This window comes from Trachypithecus francoisi, unplaced genomic scaffold, assembly GCF_009764315.1.
Source record: "Trachypithecus francoisi isolate TF-2019V2 unplaced genomic scaffold, Tfra_2.0 Lachesis_group10, whole genome shotgun sequence".
Taxonomy (NCBI): Eukaryota; Metazoa; Chordata; class Mammalia; order Primates; family Cercopithecidae; genus Trachypithecus; species Trachypithecus francoisi.
In genome coordinates this window covers 24,642,831-24,664,315 of record NW_022681455.1, presented here as the reverse complement: position 1 = coordinate 24,664,315, position 21,485 = coordinate 24,642,831, and the positions used below count along the sequence as shown (strand labels likewise).

The 21,485-nt window shown below is 39.6% G+C and overlaps 1 protein-coding gene across 1 annotated transcript in view; it reads left to right on the top strand.

Moving 5' to 3' along the window:
• DCDC2 (doublecortin domain containing 2) overlaps window positions 1-21,485 on the top strand; it is a 193,804-nt gene that overhangs the window by 77,340 nt on the left and 94,979 nt on the right. The window contains exons 7-8 of the mRNA XM_033216371.1: window positions 115-169; window positions 9,468-9,630. Coding sequence (XP_033072262.1) covers window positions 115-169; window positions 9,468-9,630 — 218 coding nt within the window. The remainder of the gene's footprint in view (window positions 1-114; window positions 170-9,467; window positions 9,631-21,485) is intronic.

Genomic DNA, 21,485 nt, shown 5'->3' with positions numbered 1-21,485 from the left:
TTTGTGAAACACAGCAGTAAACAGTTGACTTCCAGGTGGGGATGTTAATTATCTTGCATTGTACATTATTTGTAAACAACATTCAGATTTCTAAATTTCAATTTGTTTCCACAGTCAGAAAGCTTCTTCACTACCTCCTATTGTAGGATCCAGAAAGTCTAAAGGGAGTGTAAGTATCAGATGCTTTCCTCGTTAATCTTCTATATTTTTTATATGATACAAAGAGACTGTCCTTTGGGTTTCAATTAAGTTCCAAGAGATAAAACTTAGGGGCTTTGTTGTGTATAACCAATTAAGTGAAACAGCACTAGAACTTCAATGTTACACTTATGGTCCTAAACAGAGCTAACGTTTTTTAGAACATGTATTTTTAATTTTTTTCCTTGTGTATACACCTGACATAATTTATATTGCACTTAAAATCTTGGCAATAATACATCAAACTATAAGAACCAATGTAGTAGGTCACATCAATGATCACCCAGTCTTGGTTTCTATCTTTAACAAAGACTGAAAGGGAAGTTTTGGTGAGAAAAGGGGTAATCCTCATTCATATTCATTGAAAAGATTGAGAATTGTTCCAAGTATTTAGTTTGCCATCTGAATATTTCCATTTATCATTTATTCGTTGTTAATTCAGCAAACATTTTTAAATACCTACTCTGTGGGAGCAATGACAGCATTTAGTAGGTAATTTCCTAACCTGCTTGTATTTTCTGTCTGTGCTCCCTGATGGGGTGAGCTCCATGTCATGCCAGGGTTGCCTTGGCAGTTCTTCCTGGCAGGAGCTTCTCTTTCTTCCCTTTTGGTTGAATTGCCCGACAAGTTGTGATCAGAACTGATTTGACATCTTCCACCTACACCCTGAATTAACTAAGCAACATTCTTATTTTGGTACTTTGTAAAGTAAATGATTTCTAGGCAATGATATTGTCTCCTAATGATGATTTAGATCCCTCCTTTTTTTGGTTATATCATGTGAAATTCTTGAAAGAAAGAAAAATACTTTTGTATACATAAGTAATGCCAAACTCAGTATAATAGATATTTATTAAGAACTCATTAGCTGGGACTCTCATACTATTTACGATAAAAATAAAATAAAAATTAATAGAGCTCTTGCCCTCAAGCAACTTATAATCTACTTGAAATAAAGAAGATAGCTTAAAAAGGCAACAAACAAGCTAATGCTAAACACCAAATATCTAGAGATTGGTGACCATGAGAGGGAGGGAAGGAATGAATGTACAATGGCAGCAGTCCACAGAGGAAGTTGAATTTGAGCTCCGCCTTTGAAACTGTTTAAAATTCAGAAAAAGGTAGATGAGGGGAGAGGACCTTCAGATCCAAGGGAGGGTGAGAGGAACGGGGCAGATGGCATGCGAAGAAGCAGTCACGCTGGCTAACATTTACCAGGCATTTGAGGGCTCAGCACTATGCCAAGCTCTTTACAGTGGTGATTTATTTAACCTCACCCCACAAGGCAGGCATCTTTGTCATCTACATTTAAGAAGGAATGAAAAAAGGAATTACACAGAGTAGAAGTGACAGGTTCAAAGGCTCCCATTGAAGGCGGAGGTTGCAGTGAGCAGAGATTGCCCCACTGCACTTCAGCCTGGACCACAGAGTGAGACCCTGTCTCAAAAAAAATGAACAAAATAACGTAAAATACAACACAATACAAACAAAGCCTCCTGCTGAGCAAATGGCAGGGGAGGAATTGCATCCACACAGCCAGCTCAGAGCTCCTGCTCCGGAGCCCCAGGACAGTGAGTCCCTTAGGCTGACTGGAACAGATGGTCCTTTTTGGTGTGGGGGCTGATGTGCCTGACGTGGTAGGTGGTGGCAGTTATTACATGACCTTGAATAGCAGAATGAAAAGTCTAGTCTTCATCCTCGAATAGAGGGCAGCCCACAAGGGCTTCTGAGAGGTGATAGTATTAATCTAAGTCCATTTTGGGAACATCAGATCTTTTACACGGAGAAAGAATTCACATGGTGAGAAGCCATAGATAAGTCGATGGTTATGAGGCAGTTGCAACTATCTTGGTATGAGGTGAAAGGAGCCTAGACTGGGGAGGTGGCAGAGGCAGCAGGAAGTGATGATCTGGAAGAAACCAAGGAACAAAGGATTTGTGTGATGATTGGGTGCAAGGGGTTAATGGAGAAGTTGGGGCCGAAGATAACAGGTTTTTAAGCCTGGAATTTGAGAAAATGGTAGTTCTATGGCCATGAAGAGGGCAGCCAGAGCAAAGAATGACTACGTCATTTCAAACATGTTGAGTTGGAAGTATCATCAGGAAACTTAGTTGAAAGTGTGCTGCTGCAAGCAGTTGTAATGGCAGAGCTGAGGCCTGACAAGGGCATCAGGACTGAAGTTGCAGGTTTTTTTTTTGTTGTTGTTGAGACAGGGTCTCACTCTGTCACCCAGGGTGGTGTACAGTGGTATGATCATGGTTTACTGTCGCCTTAACCTCCCAGGGTCAAGCGATCCTCTCATCTCAGTCTCCTGAGTAGCTGGGACTCCAGCCATATGCCACCATGCCTGGCTAATTTTTGTGTTTTTTGTAGGGACAGAGTTTCACCTTGTTGCCCGGGCTGTTCTCAAAGTCCTGGGCTCAAGCGATCGGCCTACCTTGGCCTCCCAAAGTGTTAGGGTTACATGTGTGAGCCACTGCATCTGGCCTGAGTTGTAGATTTGATCAGCCATGTAATGGTCCCAGTTGAATAGCAGACATAGCGTCACTGTGGTACTTCATCACCTGGCACAGCTTGCACAGAGCAGGTCTCACTGGTGCTGCCAAGTGAGAGAATGGATGAGGGGATCCTCGAGGAAGATGGTGCAGTGAGAACTACAGAGGGCCCAGACTTGAGGCAACCTAACTTCACAGGTGTGGGGTGAAAGAGGAGTGAGAAGAGTATTTTAGTAGGTGAAAACGATATCAGAGCAACTATAAAGCTAATACTCATGAAATTAGGGATTGGAAATGGTATTTTGCTTTTTTTGTTTTTCTTTAGGACTTTGTAGCAGAATCCCGTCTGTGTACTATATAGATATTAGCTTGTTAATTCTCACACTGCAGCTAGAGGAATGATGGTTAAACAGAGACCCATTGTAATTGAATAAATTGACCCCAAGTCACAGGGAAAGTCGACGTCAGGACCAAAATCATGACCCAACTCTTTGTATTCACAGTGACTGAACTTTGGATTGAATGATATGTTTACTATTGTGAAATTTGAAAAACTAAAATTTTCATTAAAAACGTGTAGAGCCTTTTCTGCTTTAAAATGCATGTGTAGGTACACACATGCAATTTTATTTCTTGCTCATTTGTAAGTTTTTTAGACTGTGTGCTGTGAATACTGTGATACATCCAGGTCATCAGATCAGTTCATCTGATTGAATTTTCCACGTGTTCTGCACAGTAGTAAGCCCCAGGAATATAGCAATGAGCGCAAAGATCTGATGCTCTCTCTGATACTCATAGTCTACTTGAGGAGACAAAGGTGAAACAAGCGATTCCATAAATCAATAGATACTTATGAAGTATGATAAAAATGAAAGAAAAGTGTAGAGTAATATGAGAGACAATAAAAGAAAAATACATTTAGATAGGTGTGTCAGGAGAGGCCTCCTGGAGGAAGTGACGTTAAACAAAGACTCAGAGTTATAAGGTATATTTGCATCCCATAGAAAGTAAAGTTGTCAAACGTTCCATGCTATGACTTAGAAAAATGATAGCAGAGTTTGTCCCTCTTTCTACAGTGTTCCCATAGCACCCTGTATTCATCCACTCCATCCGTCATCCATTCCAAACATATTCACTGAGCTCCCACTAAGTGCCAGGAACTACTGTAGGCACTGAGCGTATAGTGGTAGATAGACAAGGACTTATGGTGCTTTCATTCTAGTGTGTGTGTGCATGCGCGCGTTTGTGTGTGTGTTGGTGGGGGGTATGGATGGGATGAATGGGAGTAGATAGATGATCAACTAATAAACAAAGGTACAAATAGTTTCAGATGGTGATAAGTGCTATGGGGAAAATAAAATGTGGCAGGGCGTGATGTATATAAAATTGTCTGAAACTGAGACCTTAATGATATGTAATGGAGCCAGTTGTGCCAAGGATGAGGCAGGGGAAGAAGAGCATCCAAGGCAGAGGAAACAAAGTCATATAGGCCCTTGCTAAAGAGCCTGGCATGTGAGGAGGGAAGAAAGAAGGCCATGGATGAAATTAGAGAGGCAGGCAGGGCTCAATCATGCAGGCATGCAAAAAGTTTGGATTTTATTTCTTGATGGGGTGCCGTTTGAAGGTTATAGGGAGGAAATGATATAATTTGCTTTAATTTTTTTTTTGTTTTGTTTTGAGACGGAGTCTCACTGTTGCCCAGGCATGATCTTGGCTCACTGCAACCTCCGCCTCCCAGGTTCAAGGAAGTCCCTGCCTCAGCCTCCCAAGTAGCTGGGATTACAGGTGCCCGCCACCACGCCCAGCTAATTTTTGTTTTTTTTTTTTTTTAGTAGAGATGGGGTTTCACCATTTTGGCAAGGCTGGTCTTGAACTCCTGACCTCATGATCCACCTGCCTTGGCCTCTCAAAGTGTTGGGATTACAGGTGTGAGCCACCATGCCTGGCCTGCTTTACATTTTTAAGTGCTCATTCTGGCTGTGGTATCTATAGAGAAATGGGTCGGGGCAAGAATAGATGCAGGAAGCAGTGGGACACATACAAGTATGTGGGACACATACAGGTGAATCTGATAGGTGGCTGCAGTGGGGGTGGACATCTATTATAACTCTTCTTTGAGTATATGGTCATTGATTGATTCGTTGATCCAACAACTATTTATTGAGTTCATATGATGTCCTGGGCACTGTTCTGGTGCTTCAGGGCCCAGAGATTCTAAAGTACTAAATGCACAGAGGTTACATTCCAGAAACAAATGTACAATACATGTGATATACACCAGAGATAAGCATGAATAAAAATACATGAAGACATGGGAAGAGGAGGTGAGAGAAGGTGCTATTTCAGCTGGGTGGTTGGAAAGGCCTCTTTCAGGAGGCTACATTTGAGTAGAGGAGACTAACCCCTGGCACAGTGCTTGGTGCTTGGTAGGTTCTCACTAACTTGGCTTAGGCAGTGTGTGAATGTTTGGCATTGAGCCCCACAGAACTTCCTATGCCAGTAAATCCAAAGTCACAAGCTTGATTTTTAACAGGATTAATTTACTCATTTCCTTTAATGAATCGGTTCCCTGGAGAATGCATGCATTTTATAGATCATTAGCTGCCTGGCACTGAGAGGAGGGATGCGAGTGAAGGGGACTGTGTGGGGAGTGCTTAGCTTCCAGCTTTAGGAACCACTGCAAAATCAATGGGGAAGGCACCCTAAGCTCATGATGCAAATCAAAGTGGTCACAGAACTAGAGTTTTAGAAATTTATTTTTCCCTACATGACTTTCTAGGAATTGCTCTTTTGCATATAGAAGAGAGTGTGGATGAGGGACTGGTAGAACTTGAGAGGGAAAGAGAGAAAGCAGCTGCCATAGTCTACACAGGGACCCCTGCTGGTGCATAATTGAGTCCGTCAGGGAGCCAGGGGAATGCCTTGTGCAAAGCAAAACAGACCAGAAGTCATTTCTTATACAGACTCAGTGCTGCCAGAGTCACAGAAATGAGCATGTTGAGGAAAATTTTAAGTTGTGATTCTAGCCTTAAAAGCAAAAGGAAGATGTAAATAAATTATCTTAAATTCCCTGAGCTTGAAAAATATACGCATCTGCAGAAGGCTGTTTTCTAGTGGCAAGGTGACACCATGTAGAATCACAGCACCCTCTATTGGAAAAGATGAAAAAAATCAGGAAAGTGTTTGAAAGGGAAAACCAAGGACTATGTGATCTTTTGTTGTTCTTATTACCATTTGACTTATACATCTTATGGTCAGTAGTTTACAGGATCAAATATTATGATTTATAAGGTTTTGATAAAAAAATTTCATTATTATCCAAGTATCAGAGTGTCACTGTGAAGCAAGTTATAAACATATTAAGATAAATTCCTCACACTCCCAAACTCCATTTTGCCATGGAGGAAACTGAAGCTGGTATAGGTAAAAGGGCTTCTTACTCTTGTCATCACCAGATATGCAGATGAGAGAAATGTCAGGTGGAGTCACCATCTAGTCCCCGCCCACCACCCCCGGCTTATAATGTCTCTGGGTGCACCCATGAAATACACACATTGTGAAGGCTGGTCACTGAGGCAAACCTCTCACAAAATTATTTTAAATTTGATGTTTTTTGGTCTACACGTTTTTGGCACATTTTCATGGGAACTGGAAATTAGTTATTAATAATTGAATGCATGAGTGTCAACTGCCAAATCTATGCATTATGTAGTTATTTGAATCAATTAGTCTTTCTTCATGCTCCAAAATTACACTTTTTTTGAGTGTTTTTATCAGAAATTTGATAAATCAGAACGTTCCTCTCTATTCATAAACAAGAGAGGTGACTTAGAATGACATGCACTCCAGAGTGGGGCTTCTGCGTCTCCCTTTTCATGCCCCTTTGTGAGTAATGCTTTCCCCAGAGAGCTGCAGAAAATGATCCTGCTGAGCTCCAGGGTTTCTCATTCATTGGGTTCCATTCCAGTCCTTGCAAGTTCAACAGCAACTCAGAACATTCTAGTAAGCTTGCTAACTGCTTGTGAAAGGTTGATCCTCTCATCTAAAACTTTAAAATTTTAAAAATCGACCAGGTGTGGTGGCTCACGCATGTAAATCCCAGCACTTTGGGAAGCTGAGGTGGGTGGATCACCTGAGGTCAGGAGTTCAAGACCATCCTGGTCAACATGGTGAAACCCTGTCTCTACTAAAAATACAAAAAAATTTAGCTGGGTGTGGTGGTGTGCACCTGTAATCCCAGCTACTTGGGAGGCTGAGGTAGGAGAATCGCTTGAACCTAGGAGGTGGAGGTTGCAGTGAACTGAGATTGCACCATTGCACTCCAGCCTGGATGACAGACTGAGACTCCATCTAAAACTAAACTAAACTAAAATATTAAAATCTTGGGATGAAAGACTCCATTGAGAATAAAAGGGACTATGAGACTTGGCTGATGGTTTTGGCACCTCTACTATAATCATATATCTATTTCTTCTGCCAGACAGTTTATGGAAGAGCTTAAGATTCTCAAGAAATAATCCTCAAAGAAAAGAAAAGAAAAAAGAAACCTCTGGTTGCAGTTACCATAATAATTAAATGTAAACTGTATGTTTAAATTGCAGTTGGAATAGGAAATTAAATTACCCAAAAAATGTTATAGATTTAGACAAGTTTTCATACTGTTAATAAACCTATGCATAATTCATTTACTTGTAGGCTATGACAAAATAGCATAAATAACTTCATTTGTAAAGCTGTGAATTTTTCTATTCCTAATTGGATGATGGCTAAATCCATTTAAATGCTTCTGGATGACTGAATATATAAATGTTTAAAATGAACAGTTATTATAGTTTTCTAGGCAGATTTGTTTATTTAATTTACTACATTTACTTTCAGACAGAAGCATAGTACAGATGTTGCATAAAGATTACACTCAATATGGTATGAGTTTGAAATGATTTTTAAGAAAAAGATTAACTCTCTGCTCTTGAAGAAAGCATTCTGATACTTATTAAGCCAACACTATACATCACACACTGTACTAGTCACTCCATAAGCCTTATCATTGCATCGTCATGCTAGACCCAAAGGCAAGTACATTAACTCCACTCAAGTAATGAGGAAACTGAGGCTTAGGGAAATTAAGAGTTAGTTAGCCCATGGTCCCTTGTGTTCAGTGGCAGAGCAGTAGCTCTCAGCCATATATTTGGGGTTTCTAAAACTTGCATTTTTCCCACTACCTGTAGCCTCTCACCATATACTCTCAGGTAAGTTTAGAACCTGAGCATCTGAGAGCAAGACTGCCTTAGTAAAAGGGAGTTTCTTTTTCTTTTTTGTTAGAGATAGGGGTCTCACTCTGTGGCCCAGGCTGGAGTACAGTGGCATGATCACAGCACACTGCAATCTCAAACTCATGGGTTCAAGTGATCCTCCTGTGTCAGCCTCTTGAGTAGCTGGGGCTATAGGCATGCACCAGCACACCAGGCTGATTTTTAAAATTTTTAATTTTAGAGATGAAGGGTCCTACTAGGTTGCTTAGGCTGGCCTCAAACTCCTGACCTCAAGTGATCCTCCCACCTCTGCCTCCTAGGTAGCTGGGACTATGCTTAGGGTGGCCTCAAACTCCTGACCTCAAGTGACCCTCCCACCTCTGCCTCCTAGGTAGCTGGGATTACACTTAGGCTGGCCTCAAACTCCTGACCTCAAGTGGCCCTCCCACCTCTGCCTCCTAGGTAGCTGGGACTACAGTCTGGAGCTACCATGCCTGGCAAGAGGCAGTTTCTTGCTGTAGCAGTGGCCAAGCAGAGGCTTGGTATCAGCACAGCTGTTCCTTGCAGTAGCCCCCAATGCAGTGGCTGCTATGTGGCTCCCCAGGGACTGTACTGGCCCAGTGATAAGAGCCACTGAAACTCAACCTCCCTCTTGTGTGGAGGAGCCCACTTTTGGCAGCCACAGGGTCTTCATTGTGAGAGGCACATGGGGACTAGAGATAACCATGGAAGGTGTGATCACCCTGGCTGCCTTGCAGGAGTAGGGCAAGCAGCTGTGCAGCTCCCTCAGGAACAAGTGGGGACATGTGGTCCTGAGCCTCTTGAGTCTGTGTGTTGCTTTGGATTTGTGATTCTTAGAGACCGTGGTGGTCACCAACAGACTCATTAATATTTGGAGAATTTCTACAAGCACAGTGTGTGGCTGCTTGTAGGATGACATCTATACACCCATAGCGACAACTTGTTAATAAGGTATTTGTAGATTAATTGATCACCCTGGGGGAAGTCACCAATTCTCATCCAATAGACACTGGTTGATTCTGCAGAAAGGTGCAGGAGTGAGAGGATTGTTAAGGCAGTGGATTTACAGTGGTTTTGGAGGCAGCTGCTCTGCGCCTGACTGGCTACAGGTCCTTACACAAGATTTATCCTCTAAAGCCCACTTGCTCATCTATACAGTGATGTAGTAACAGTAATGTCTATCTCACTAGCATGAGGCTAGTGAGCTAGTAACTAGGGCTAGCATGAGGATTGAGTGAATACAGTTTTACAGAATACCTGGTACATGTTAGAAAACCCAGTGATTGTTAGCTATTATTTTTATCCTCCTTCCTCTCCTAGACCCTTTTGCCTCCAGGAAGATACATTTGGAGTTAATGTATAAAGATGGACAGTTGCAGAACCAGGACAATACACGTCCCTGCGCCTGCTCTGCTTACCAATAGTTAATGACATGTATTTACTGGGAATCTTTTTGAGAGTTCATTAGCTAATAATAAAGGTCTAATACTTTGCCATTTAGGGAAATGATCGCCAATCTAAGTCAACAATTGGATCCAGTGACAACTCATCTCCTCAGCCCCTGAAAAGGAAAGGGAAAAGAGAAAATGTGAATTCAGAAAAACTGATGAAAGTGAAACAAAATGTAAAATTAAAGAATTCACAAGAAACCATTCCAAACAGTGGTAAGTGTGTTGTTGTTATTATCTTAAGGCTGTGATAAAATTTTAATTCTTAAATAGATCCATTGTTTCTCTGGGCCCACAGAAGCTATTCCTTATTTTCATATATGAGAGTTTTCAAAGAAAATTGTATTTGTATATGAGAGATGCTGCTGTTTTTATGCTTGGTTTTTATTTGCAATTAGATGTGCCATGAGAATACTTGTTTTGAGATCAAATGTGTCTTGTGGTAGTCTTATTTTAAAAGTATATTTTTTTCATCCTCTGCTCCCACTGATATTGCTTGTTTAATATTTTTACCTACAACTACTATGATATTGGTCTCTTATTTGTGTATCTGTAACCCTTGCCCACATTCATTATGATTTATTAGTCAAAGATCATCTTTCCTGAAAAGTCATTTTGTTAATTATACTGATAACCAAGAGAATACTGAACAGACATAACATTTTATCAGTAAACAATAACCTATTCAGCAAAATTAGATGTAGTTTCATCTTCACTAGCAGGTGAGAGATGGTATAAAATAAAATAAAAAATTGCATTAGTCAAAGATTTCATTGGTATGAGATAAAAGTGTGGTAGACTAAGGAAGTATGCAATGAAAATTGTTAACTTTGATGTTAGGTTTTTGTGAAGAGGGTTGATTTTTGGTTTTATTCCTAGCGTGTTCTCAGAGTGGAGTGACGCTGGAATGGAAATGACTGGCTGGGAAGCAGACCAGTGGGAATGACTACTGCTCCTCTTGCCCTGAGATCCCCTCATACACCCCCCCACCCTCCCCACCCATGGGACAGTGAGGGGTGCCAGGAAGAGGACTGATGGAATCAGGTTTCAGATTAATGGGCAAAGCCCTATCTTCCACCTGGGAGCTCCAGCTTATTTCAAAGTCGATATGAAGAGTCACATTAGTGTTAGAGCTAATATGAACTTCACAGCTGAGGAGACAGTTTGAACTCCTGTGAGGGTTTAGAGGAAGGTGCACAAATGATTAAAGAGTCAGAACAAAGATGCGTGAGGTTAGGTTAAAAGAACAGGCAAAATGGGTGAACCAGTTCCATAGAGAAGTGGAGGGGTCTAAATCATCAAAGACCTAAATGATGGAGACTAGCTGGAAGTCAGGAGTCCTAGATTCTCATCCCAGCTCTGCCATTGACCTTGGGCAACTCATTTAACTTTTTTTTCTTTAGCTCTATTATCTGTCTGAAAAATGTGGGTTCTTATTAAGATTTCTCTTTAAAGTTTTGATTATCTTGAAATTTGTACAGTCCTTTCCCGTGAGTAGAGAACAAGGAGGCTAGGGTGTAATACAGTCAGCAAATATTTACCGAGTGACTATTATGTGACAGGAATCAAAGAAAATAAATTAGGCCCGAAGAACATATCCTACCTTGAGCACTAAAAATGAGAGAGGCTTTAAAAGATTAATAGTTACTAGATTGTGAAGCCCCCAAAGCCTTGGGCTATGTCCTACTAGTTTTTTCTTATTCCCAGCAACGGCACAGTCTGATAGATACAAGGCACTTAATAAATGTTGAGTGAATGAATGATGGAAGTTTAAAAAATAGTTAATTCTATAACATTTTAATACCCACTGTGAAACAGGACCTGTCTTAAACTTCTCATTTTTTTTTTTTGTTGTTGTTAAAAGCTTTTTATAAGATGTTATTTGCTTCTTTTCTGTGAGGTTCTTGTTAGCCTATAGAAATCCCAATCCTTACTTCCAGTGTATTTTTAAAAAGTCTTTAAATTAGGTAGTTGTCCCTTGGAAGAAAGAGAATGATCATCTTTTCAGGTTTTCTCATTTGTAAAAACTTGAGAACATAAGAGGCTGTATTAACATATCCCTTGTTCATAGGAAAGTAACCTTCATTCACAAGTCAAATTATTGGCTGGGTGCAGTGGCTCGTGCTTGTAATATAAGCACTTTGGGAGGCCAAGGCGGGTAGTCGGATTGCTTGAGTTTGAGACCAGCCTGAGCAACATAGCCAAACCCTGTCTCTACAAAACAAATACAAAAAATTAGCAGGGTGTAGTGGCATACACCTGTAGTCCTAGCTACTTGGGAGGCTGAGGTGGGAAGAGCAATTGAGCCCAGGTGGCTGAGGCTGCAGTGAGCCATGATCCTGCCACTGCATTCCAGCCTGTGTGACAGACAGAATGAGACCCTGCCTGGAAAAAAAGAAAAAAAAAAATTGAATTATTGGTAGTTTTGCTTTTGTAGAAATCCACAAGTAGTTTTTAACAACATTTGTGTTGGTGGGCATGAAAAAACGTGTTTAATATTGAAGCAAATAGTATTTTAAAAAGAAAAGGTGTAAGCTTTCCTGTTCTTTTATTTTTTTCTTTAGATAATTCTGTAGTTGTTTTAGATATAATAGCCCATTTTAAGTCTATATTTTCCAATGTGGTTTTATAATGTGTGTATTATAGGTTTTTAAACTGCTGGATCTCATTGTTACATGAAACGCTACTGATGTCTTTTAAAGGAAGGTTTTAGGGAATGAATTTTTTTGTTTTTCCTCCACTAACAGGCTTGTATCACTGATCTAGAAGCATTTCATTTGTATAGAAAGAACATATAACCTGGAAAATGAATCTTGGCTTCCAAAGACAATTTTTTTCCAGGAAAAATGAAAAAGGGTTTTGTGCAGTTCACTAGATTAAACCGTCACTTGATAACTTTAAGCATATTAGCTTAACTCCATACTACTGAAAATTGAGCAATTTGGTTCTTAATGGATCTCCCTGCAGATGTCTTTGACTATAGAAATTTTCCAGATTATAATATCAAAAGTCCCTCTCCCTTTCTCTCTTTAATTCAGCCTTCATATTCATTTATTATTAAAGTTGCTTTTTACTTTAATGTCATCTATTTTAGTAATTAGAACCAAGTATGTGCTTTTGAATACTCATGTTTCAAGAGGGCTCTTATTCTTTAGAAGGGTAAAAGCAATAAGAATTTGAAGCAAAATGAAAGTGAAGGGTGTAAGAACTCATAATAATGTAAAATGCAAAAATTTGGTTTTAGAGATAACATTTACATAGCTTTTTCTACTTACAATGTATTTTAAATTTGATATTAAATAAGCTGTTTAGTTTTATTTCAAAGTGATAAATTTTAGGGTTAGGGTGAATAGCTATGATTATTTTATAGCATATGTTAACTTGGGCAAATGTTTGATCTAGTGTTCTTATATACTATTTTCATTTTAATTAGAAAAAGACTTCATAGGTTATCTTGATTTTTTAATAATTAAAATTGTAGTCACATATTTTTTCCTTTTTGTAAAATTGCTGATATTTACTGATTCAGTTACCAAATGCTGTATGAATGAGCAATGCTTCTATCAGTCTGTAGATGGCAACCTGGGTCTAATTTTGTTTCCTTTTTTCTTTTCTTTTCATTTTTTTTTTTTTGACTCTGTTTCTCTCTGTAATAGTAAAGCTTAATAATTCAAGCAGAGCAGTGACATATTTCTTCAGGGAAACAAATCCCATTTTCTTTTGGTAGCCAAGATGCAAAGTAGGATTGGTTGGTGATTGATGAAGTTGGGTGTGAAATGCATTTTTAGTGTTGCATTTAAATACCAGCTTAACTGGCCAGCACATGTTTTTGTTACACTTTCCACTTGAGTTGCAGTGCCTTGAGATACACTTTAGAGGCTGGCAACTAGCTACATTCTCCACTATGACCAAAACAGTAATGATGATTATTTTGAAATAGCATTTTGGATGATCGATCATATCAATTGGTATTATTAATATTTGGTACATGAAAAAAATGTGCTTTTAAAACCCTTGTGAACACAAGAAGTATAGTGAATTTAGGTCTCTGTAGGAATATTGAAAAGGCTGCAGAGAAAATAGCCTGGTCTCTTTGACTTACATTGTATTGATAATTATAGGTATATTTTCAAGGCAAAGTATTAAAAAAGCAAAAATAAGAGTCGTATTATTTTGATGGATGTGGCTCTCTTTCACTTTGCATGAGTGGGCATGCCTGTGTGCCCACACATGGGCCAGTATTCTTTTTGATGCAAATCCTGGCTTATTCCCAGTGTGGTTCTGTGATAGTTTCCATGAAACTTGTGATTTTTAGACTCCTGATGACTGATTGGGAGCAGGTGCAGTGCTGGCAGAAGGCTGTCTGAATATTATGACCTTGTTGGGTGACTGCCCTTGAGCAGTCATGCTCTTGAATTTCTTAATAGCTACAACCTGCACATGGTTTGCCTGCATTGCCCCAAGCATGAAGCGTTACTGCAATTCATCCTCAGAGTTATGAGGCATTGAAACTTGAGCTTCTTTGGTTCAGCCATGAATCAGTCCAGGCACTTGCATGGTTCCCAGTCACAAGAGACTCTGAAGACAAAACCGGAAGCACATTAGGAAAATGTGCTATCTCACGTGTCACCTCCTAAGGGGTATCAAATCTGGGAAGCAAGTGTGTATGAAGGCACCAAGGTGACATAACCAAGTGGCACACTAGTTTTGTTTAATAAGCTAAGATTTATGATTCATTGGTGTCTCTTGCCACCACGTTCACCCTATAACAGAAATACAGGTTTTCTTTTTTTCTTAATTTGTGTAAATTTAAGGGATACAAGTGCAATTTTGTTACATGGGTGTACTGTGTCATGGTGAAGTCTGGGTTTTTAGTGTAACCATAACTTGAATAATGTAAATTGTCCCCATGAAGTAATTTCTCATCCCTCTTCCTGCTCCCACCCTTCCACCTTTCTGAGTCTCCGGTGTCTATCATTCTACCCTCTGTCGTGTGTACACATTATTTAGCTCTCACTAGTATGTGAGAAGTGCCATTTGAATTTACATTTCTGAGTTATTTCTATTAGGATAATGGTCTCCAGTCCCATTCACATTGCTGCAAAAGACATTTCATTTTTTTTGGCTGAATAGTATTTTATTGTGTGTGTTTATGTCTATATGTATGTGTGTATCTACATCTATATACACATACCTACAATGTGTGTGTGTGTGTGTGTATGTGTATGTATACACACATTTTCTTTTTCCAGTTATCCATTAATGGACACTTAGGTTGATTCCATATCTTTGCTGTTGTGAATAGTGCTGTGATAAAAATACAAGTGCAGGTGTCTTTTTGGTATAATGATTTGTTTTCCTTTGAGTAGATATCCAGTAACGAAATTGTTGGATAGGATGAAAGTTCTATTTTCAGTTCTTTGAGGAATCTCCGTGCTATTTTTCATAGAGCTTGTACTAACGTACATTCCCACCCACAGTGTATTAGTGTTCCCGTCTCTGAATCCTTGCTAACATCTGTTGTTTTTTGACTTTCAGAATAGCCATTCTGACTGGTGTAAGCTGATATCTCACTGTGGTTTTAATTTGCATTTCTCTGATGATTAGTGATGTTGAGTCTTTTTTCAAATGCCTGTTGACCATTGTATGTTGTCTTTTGAAAAATGTCTATTTATGTCCTTTGCCCACTTTTTAACGGGGCTCTTATTATTTTTTGTTGTTGAGTTCTTTGAGTTCCTTGTAAATTCTGGAATGAATGACAGGGAAATATAGGTTTTCTATCCCCTGGTGGATCACAACTTTCATCTCAATGGCTATGTGTACTGTGGGATATATGGGTCATATTTTATCACATCAAGTACTAGTATGATAAAAATTCTTAAGATCAGCATTTTTTCACACCTTCACGATCCACTTATTGGAATGATATATTGTGCCACAAATTTCTAGTACAGCGAGAGGCCTTAGTAATTTTCTTGAGGTTTATTGTGAATTCAAATTCTATTAATAAAAGTTAGTTTCAAAATGTGCACTTTGCTATCTAGTTTAGCACTGAGAGACTGAAAAATTAAAAGCTGACTGAGTACTAGTAAGATGTATGGCTCAATTTGAGTGGAGTAAAATACTAGCCCTTTTAAGAAAAGGATTCTTTTCATATCCTGCCCTCTTAAACCTTCGATCATTATATAGAGAGGTGCCATGAGGCAAGCATTCTTTTATAGCTGGTACAGGGTTGAGACTTCTGCAGTAAATTCTTTCGGGGGTTATTTTTTCATGTAGCCCAGGGTAGAGTGTGAAGATGCTTTTTGTTTTCAAAAGGAAAAGTTTGTGAGGTATTGAATTACAGAGGTATTTTCAAACCTTTGGAAGATTTCATTCCAGAAATTCATTTTAAGTAGGTATTTTGATACTCAGATCACATTTTCCATACAAGCACCCCATAAAATTCTATGTAAGCCATAATTCATCTTAATTATTACATTGTGGTGCCGATGCTGTGTAGGTTGCAATGGGTTTCCAGTGGGAAAACAAATGAGGAGTTCCGCTTCAGAATGCCAAGAACTCATGTTACCCTGTTGTCGTAGGATGCAGAGTTGCCCTAGGTTGAATTACTGGTATAGGCCAGAGCCTCGAGGTCAGGTATCCAGCTGAGTTTGGGTCTGAGAGGAATGCAGAGCTGGAGGAGCCAGACCTGGAGTTACTAGGTTGGGGACACGGAGGTGTGGGCAGAGGTTCTTCTATTAGAATGATCCTCTGCAGGAGGATTAGTTTGAGATTGTCACATCTTTATTTTTTCCCCAGCTCCAGAGTTTGGCTTGCCTGCCTACCTTTTCATAGATGCTACCCATTACTTCTAAGCAGGGCCTCTTTCCTTCTTGCCATACCAGGGACTCCGACAAGTTTCACAGCCTTTCCTTAATTCTGCTGCCTCTAAAGTCAGGTTGAACCTTTCTTTTTTTCTTTTTCTTTTTTGTTTTTTCTTTCTTTCTCTCTTTTTTTTTTTTTTTTTTTTTTGAGGGAGGGTCTCACTCTGTCACCCAGGCTGGAGTGCAGTGGCACCATCTTGGCTCACTGCAGCATTGACTTCCTGGGCTCAAGTGATCCTCCCACCTCAGCCTCCCAAGTAGCTGGGACTACAGGCAGGTGCCACCACACCAGCCTCATTTTTATATTTTTGTAGAGACGGGGTTTCATCATGTCGCCCAGGCTAGTCTCAAACTCCTAAGCTCAAGTGATCCACCTGCCTTGGCCTCCCAACATGCTGGGATTACAGGTGTGAGCCACTGTGCCCTGCCAGGTCTGAACCTTTCTGTAGCTTACTACAGATAAAATGTCCATCCACCCCAGTGGTGAGTTTCTGGCATACCAAAGACTGAAGCATGATTTATCCGCTTTTCTGAAAGAAGCTGAAATTGGGTCACTCTGAGCATTTCATTCTGGAATCTGAGGAAGTGCCCACATGGAGGCTTGGTTAGGGAGGTGTCTGATGTCATGAATGTTGGTGAGATGCCTATCATAGAGGGTGACAGGGTGGAGGAAGGAGGAAGACATAGCCATCGGGTTTATTACCCTTTCTCCCTCTTCAACTCCCCGTTTCCCTTGTCAGGCCTGGGGTGATATAAAACCTGGAAAGGGCCTGGTCCTTTAGAGTATCAGCAGATCCTGGACCATAGGTCACATGTAAAGGACACAGATAAATGTTCAGAGCATTCTGCACTGAGTAGTCAGCAAAGGGTCAGTGTTTGTTGATGTATGTGTGTGTGTGTGTGTGTGTGCGCGCGCATGTAGGTCAATTATACCTATATTGTGGTGACAGTTGAAATTAAGGGCTGCAAACTGTAAGCACTGAGTGATGGTACACTCCTGATACCCATGCTTTAGAACATCTTGATGCTGCATTTTAATCTGATATTTTATAAGCTTCATTTACAAATACTTAGAATGGATAAACAGCATTTTCCTAGTTTAGTGAATGAGGGAGAAAAGAGGAGAAACCAGTTTACCCAGAGTCAAAGGATCTATCAATGGTTAGTGATTTCCGGAAACTGCCAGACTGACATATAGCTACTGATTAAGAGGTGGATGTGCCTGTGTGACTGCTTGAAAGGGGAAGTGGAGGGACAAGTCAGGGAAGCTCTCGTGTGTATGTGTTTTGGCTTGTCTTCCTTCAGTGATAAAAATGTTGATGTATCACAGCAGACCCTGAAGCTTAGCTGGGAGATTTTGGGGAGTTCCTGTTTGTCTCTTCTTCCACTCTCCAGTATTTCATACTAACTTTTTAAATGGGGATGATTGATTTGCATCCCTTCTATTTTCGAGGTGGTAGGAGTGAGTCATTACTAACAAGCAGTTTTTCTCTTTAGCGGTCTGATATAATAATGAGTCCTCTCTACTTTCACACATCTTAGCTGGGGACTGCCTACAGCATTTAGACCCTCTTTTCCAGGGTTTGGAGACCTTGAAGAAGGTAGATATTTTGGGGGCTTACCTCTAGTTTATTTATCAAATGACCAAACCCCATTTTTAAAAACAGTTACTTAAACTTTCTAGTACTTAAGCTCTGCAACCCAAGCCTTTCTCTGTGTCTGAATTTCCTTCCCCATGTTTCATGACTTGCTAGACTTACGAGCCCCATTCCCTTTCCTAGGTTACCACTTTCATTTTTCAGTGAACATTTATTCAGTCCCTACCATGTACCCCACCCCTTGCTAATCACCAGGGTGTTTCATTTTCTCTTCTTTGTTCTAATTGCTCAGCACTTACACATTTTCTTCTAATAGTCATAATTATATCTTTATCAATAAATTTTCCTTGGTTAAGTAGATGCAATTTACCTTTTCCCTTTCAATGACCAGACTTGATTCACTATCCCTAAATGCCAAATTATGTTGCAAGCATTGACATATTTTCCTTCTGGGTATTCACTCATTTCTTAGACCTCTGTATTAATTTTGTCCTTATGGAAAGTACCAGCACACTACTAAAGAACATAGGCCATTTCTGCTTAAATGTATTTAGTCCAATGTCTGGGACAATTACAGACTTTTGTATTTTTTGTTGTAATTTCATTTACTTCTGCTTTGTTGTTATTTCTTTTAATTTTGGATTTGGTTTGCTCTTGCTTTTCTAGTTAAGATACATCGTTATGGTATTTGAATTTTTTTTATATACTTTTTTGATGTGGGCACTTATATCTATCATATGGCTAAATACTGCTTGGCACTGTGAGACAGGGAAGGAGTATTTCCTCACTTATGTAATACCGTGGGACTCCTTTGTAGACTGTGGCCTAGTTTGTATATGAACTCTATTTTTATTCTTCTCTATTGCCCTAGTTGTTTTCAAAATAAGATATAACCTTTATTGCAAATCACCATGCAGTGTGCTGTCACAGTGAAGATAAAGATAAAGACAAAATATCTATAAAATACCTTTGGGCTTCGTAGGTTTAAAGCTACCCATTTATTGTAATTTTATACAATTGGATGATATTACCAAACTGTTTCTGTGAAATTGGGCAAGATTTTATTTCCTTTAAAATTACATAATAAAGTGACCTGGCACAGTGGCTCACGCCTGTAATCCCTGCACTTTGGGAGGCCGAGGCGGGTAGATCACCTGAGGTCAGGAGTTCAAGACCAGCCTGGCCAACATGGTGAAACCCCATCTCTACTAAAAATATAAAAATTAGCCGGGCATGGTGGCATGTGCCTGTAGTCCCAGCTACTCAGGAGGCTAAGGCATGAGAATCGCTTGAACCCAGGAGGCAGGGGTTGCAGTGAGCTGAGATTGCACCACTGCACTCTAGCCTGGGCAACAAGAGCTTGTGGATGGTGTTAAGCTGAAGGCTCTTACCCAGGTAGTTTACTGTCACTTCCTAAATTGGGTTCCATGGAGCAGTAGTTTCATGCACTCTTTTTTGTTTGTTTTGAGACAGAATGTCACTCTGTCACCCAGGCTGTAGTACAATGGCACGATCTCAGCTTACTGCAACCTCTGCCTCCCAGGTTCAAGTGATTCTCATGCCTCAGCTTTCTGAGTAGCTGGGATTACAGGTGTGTGCCACCGCACCCAGCTAGTTTTTGTATTTTTAGTAGAGATAGGACTTCACTATGTTGGCCAGGCTGGTCTCGAACTTCTGACCTCAGCTGATCCGCCTGCCTCAGCCTCCCAAAGTGCCAGAATTACAGGCATGAGTCATCGCGCCCGGCCAATTTCATGCACTCACCACTTCTGGTAATGAGTTTCATGTTCAACTACAAACTTGGGAAATGTTGGATGATACAAAGGTAAGCCATTTTCTCTGCTACAGGATTTCTCAGAGCGTTTAGTATGGACACATTCCATGCTTTCACTTGCTTTGGATCCCTATTACTGAGGAGCATCTGGTGGTATTATTAGTCTTTAGAGCACAACTTGAGAAGCATTGGGGTACTCAAATAGGCACACTGCTTCCACACATTACCTGATCATTGTAGGCCTTGGGGAATTTCTGATGAAAATTAAGCGAGACGTCTTTTTGTGTGATTCAGATCAGATCAGTAGCTAGCATGAACAGTGGACATTTTCTGGTTTCTTACTCTGTGCCAGGGACTAGACTGAGCACTTTAAGTATACAGTGCAAGGGTTCCCTTGTGGAGTCCTCAGACCTTTGGTTCCAGCCTGCAAAGGTTGTTCTCTTGGCTGTGGCACAGGTGTTATCTTACGTTTTTCCTTTACTGTCATTATGAAAATTCCTTTTGTGTCTTTTCTGCGGAGATTCCATTTCCAGGGGCTTTTGTATACTTATTTCTTGATTGACTCCATTTTGCCAGGACATATCCTTCAGTAATTTCTGGAGAATGGCTAGAGAAATGGTCATTATTTTCTGAGACCCAGCAAGTCTGAAAATATTTTCATCATACTTTCATATTTAACTTTTAGTTTGGATGGACATAGAATTTTTTGTTTGGGGAAACTCTCCAGGACAAAGATTTCTTGAGTAATACCCCATAAACACAGGCAACCAAAGCAAAAATAGACTAATGGGATCACATAAAGTTAAAAAGCTTCTGCACAGCAGAATATTCTTTTGAATAAAATAACTGTGTTGAGATGATGTCTCAACTGTAGTGTTCATTTGCATTTCTCTAATGATCAATAATGTTGAGCACCTTTTTATATACTTGTTTCTCCAATGTTTTCTTGTAGTAGTTTCATAGTTTGAGGTTTTAAATTTAAATATTTAATCCATTTTGATTTGATTTTTGTATATGGTGAGATATCGGGGTCCAACTTCATTCTTTTGCGTATGGATATCTAGTTTTCCCAGCACCATTTATTGAAGAGAGTGTCCTTTCCCCAGTGTATGTTCTTGTCACTTTTGTCAAAAATGAATTTATTATAGATGTATGGATTTATTTCTGGGTTCTCTATTCTGTTGCATTGGTCTTTTTTTATTAGTCTGGCTAAAGATTTGTCAATTTTATTTCTTTTTAAAACTATTTCATTGATCTTTTGTATTTTTTGTTTCATTTATTTCTGCTCTGTTATTTCTTTTAATTTTGGATTTGGTTTGCTTTTGCTTTTCTAGTTAAGATAAATCATTATGGTATTTATTTGAAAAAAAATTTTTTTTTTTACTTTTTTGATGTAGGCACTTATATCTATCAATTTGCCTCTTAGTACTGCCTTCGCTGTATCCCATACGTTTTGTTATGTTGTGTTTCCATTTTCATTTGTTTCCAGAAATTCCTTAATTTTCTTCTTAATTTACCCATTGACCCATTGGTCATTTAGGAGCATGTTGTGTAGTTTCCACGTAGTTGTACAGTTTCCAGAGTTGTTCTTGTTACTGATTTCTAGTTTTATTTCATTGTGTCAGAGAAGACACTTGATAGGATTTCAATTTTTTGGAGTTTTTAAAAAACTTGTTTTGTGACCTAACACATGATCTATCCTTGAGAATGATCCATGTGGTGAGAAGAATATATGTTATGCAGCTGTTGGATAAAGTGGTCTGTATATGTCTATTAGGCCCATTTAGTCTGTTGTGCATAATAAGTCCAGTGTTTCTTTGCTGATTTTCTGTC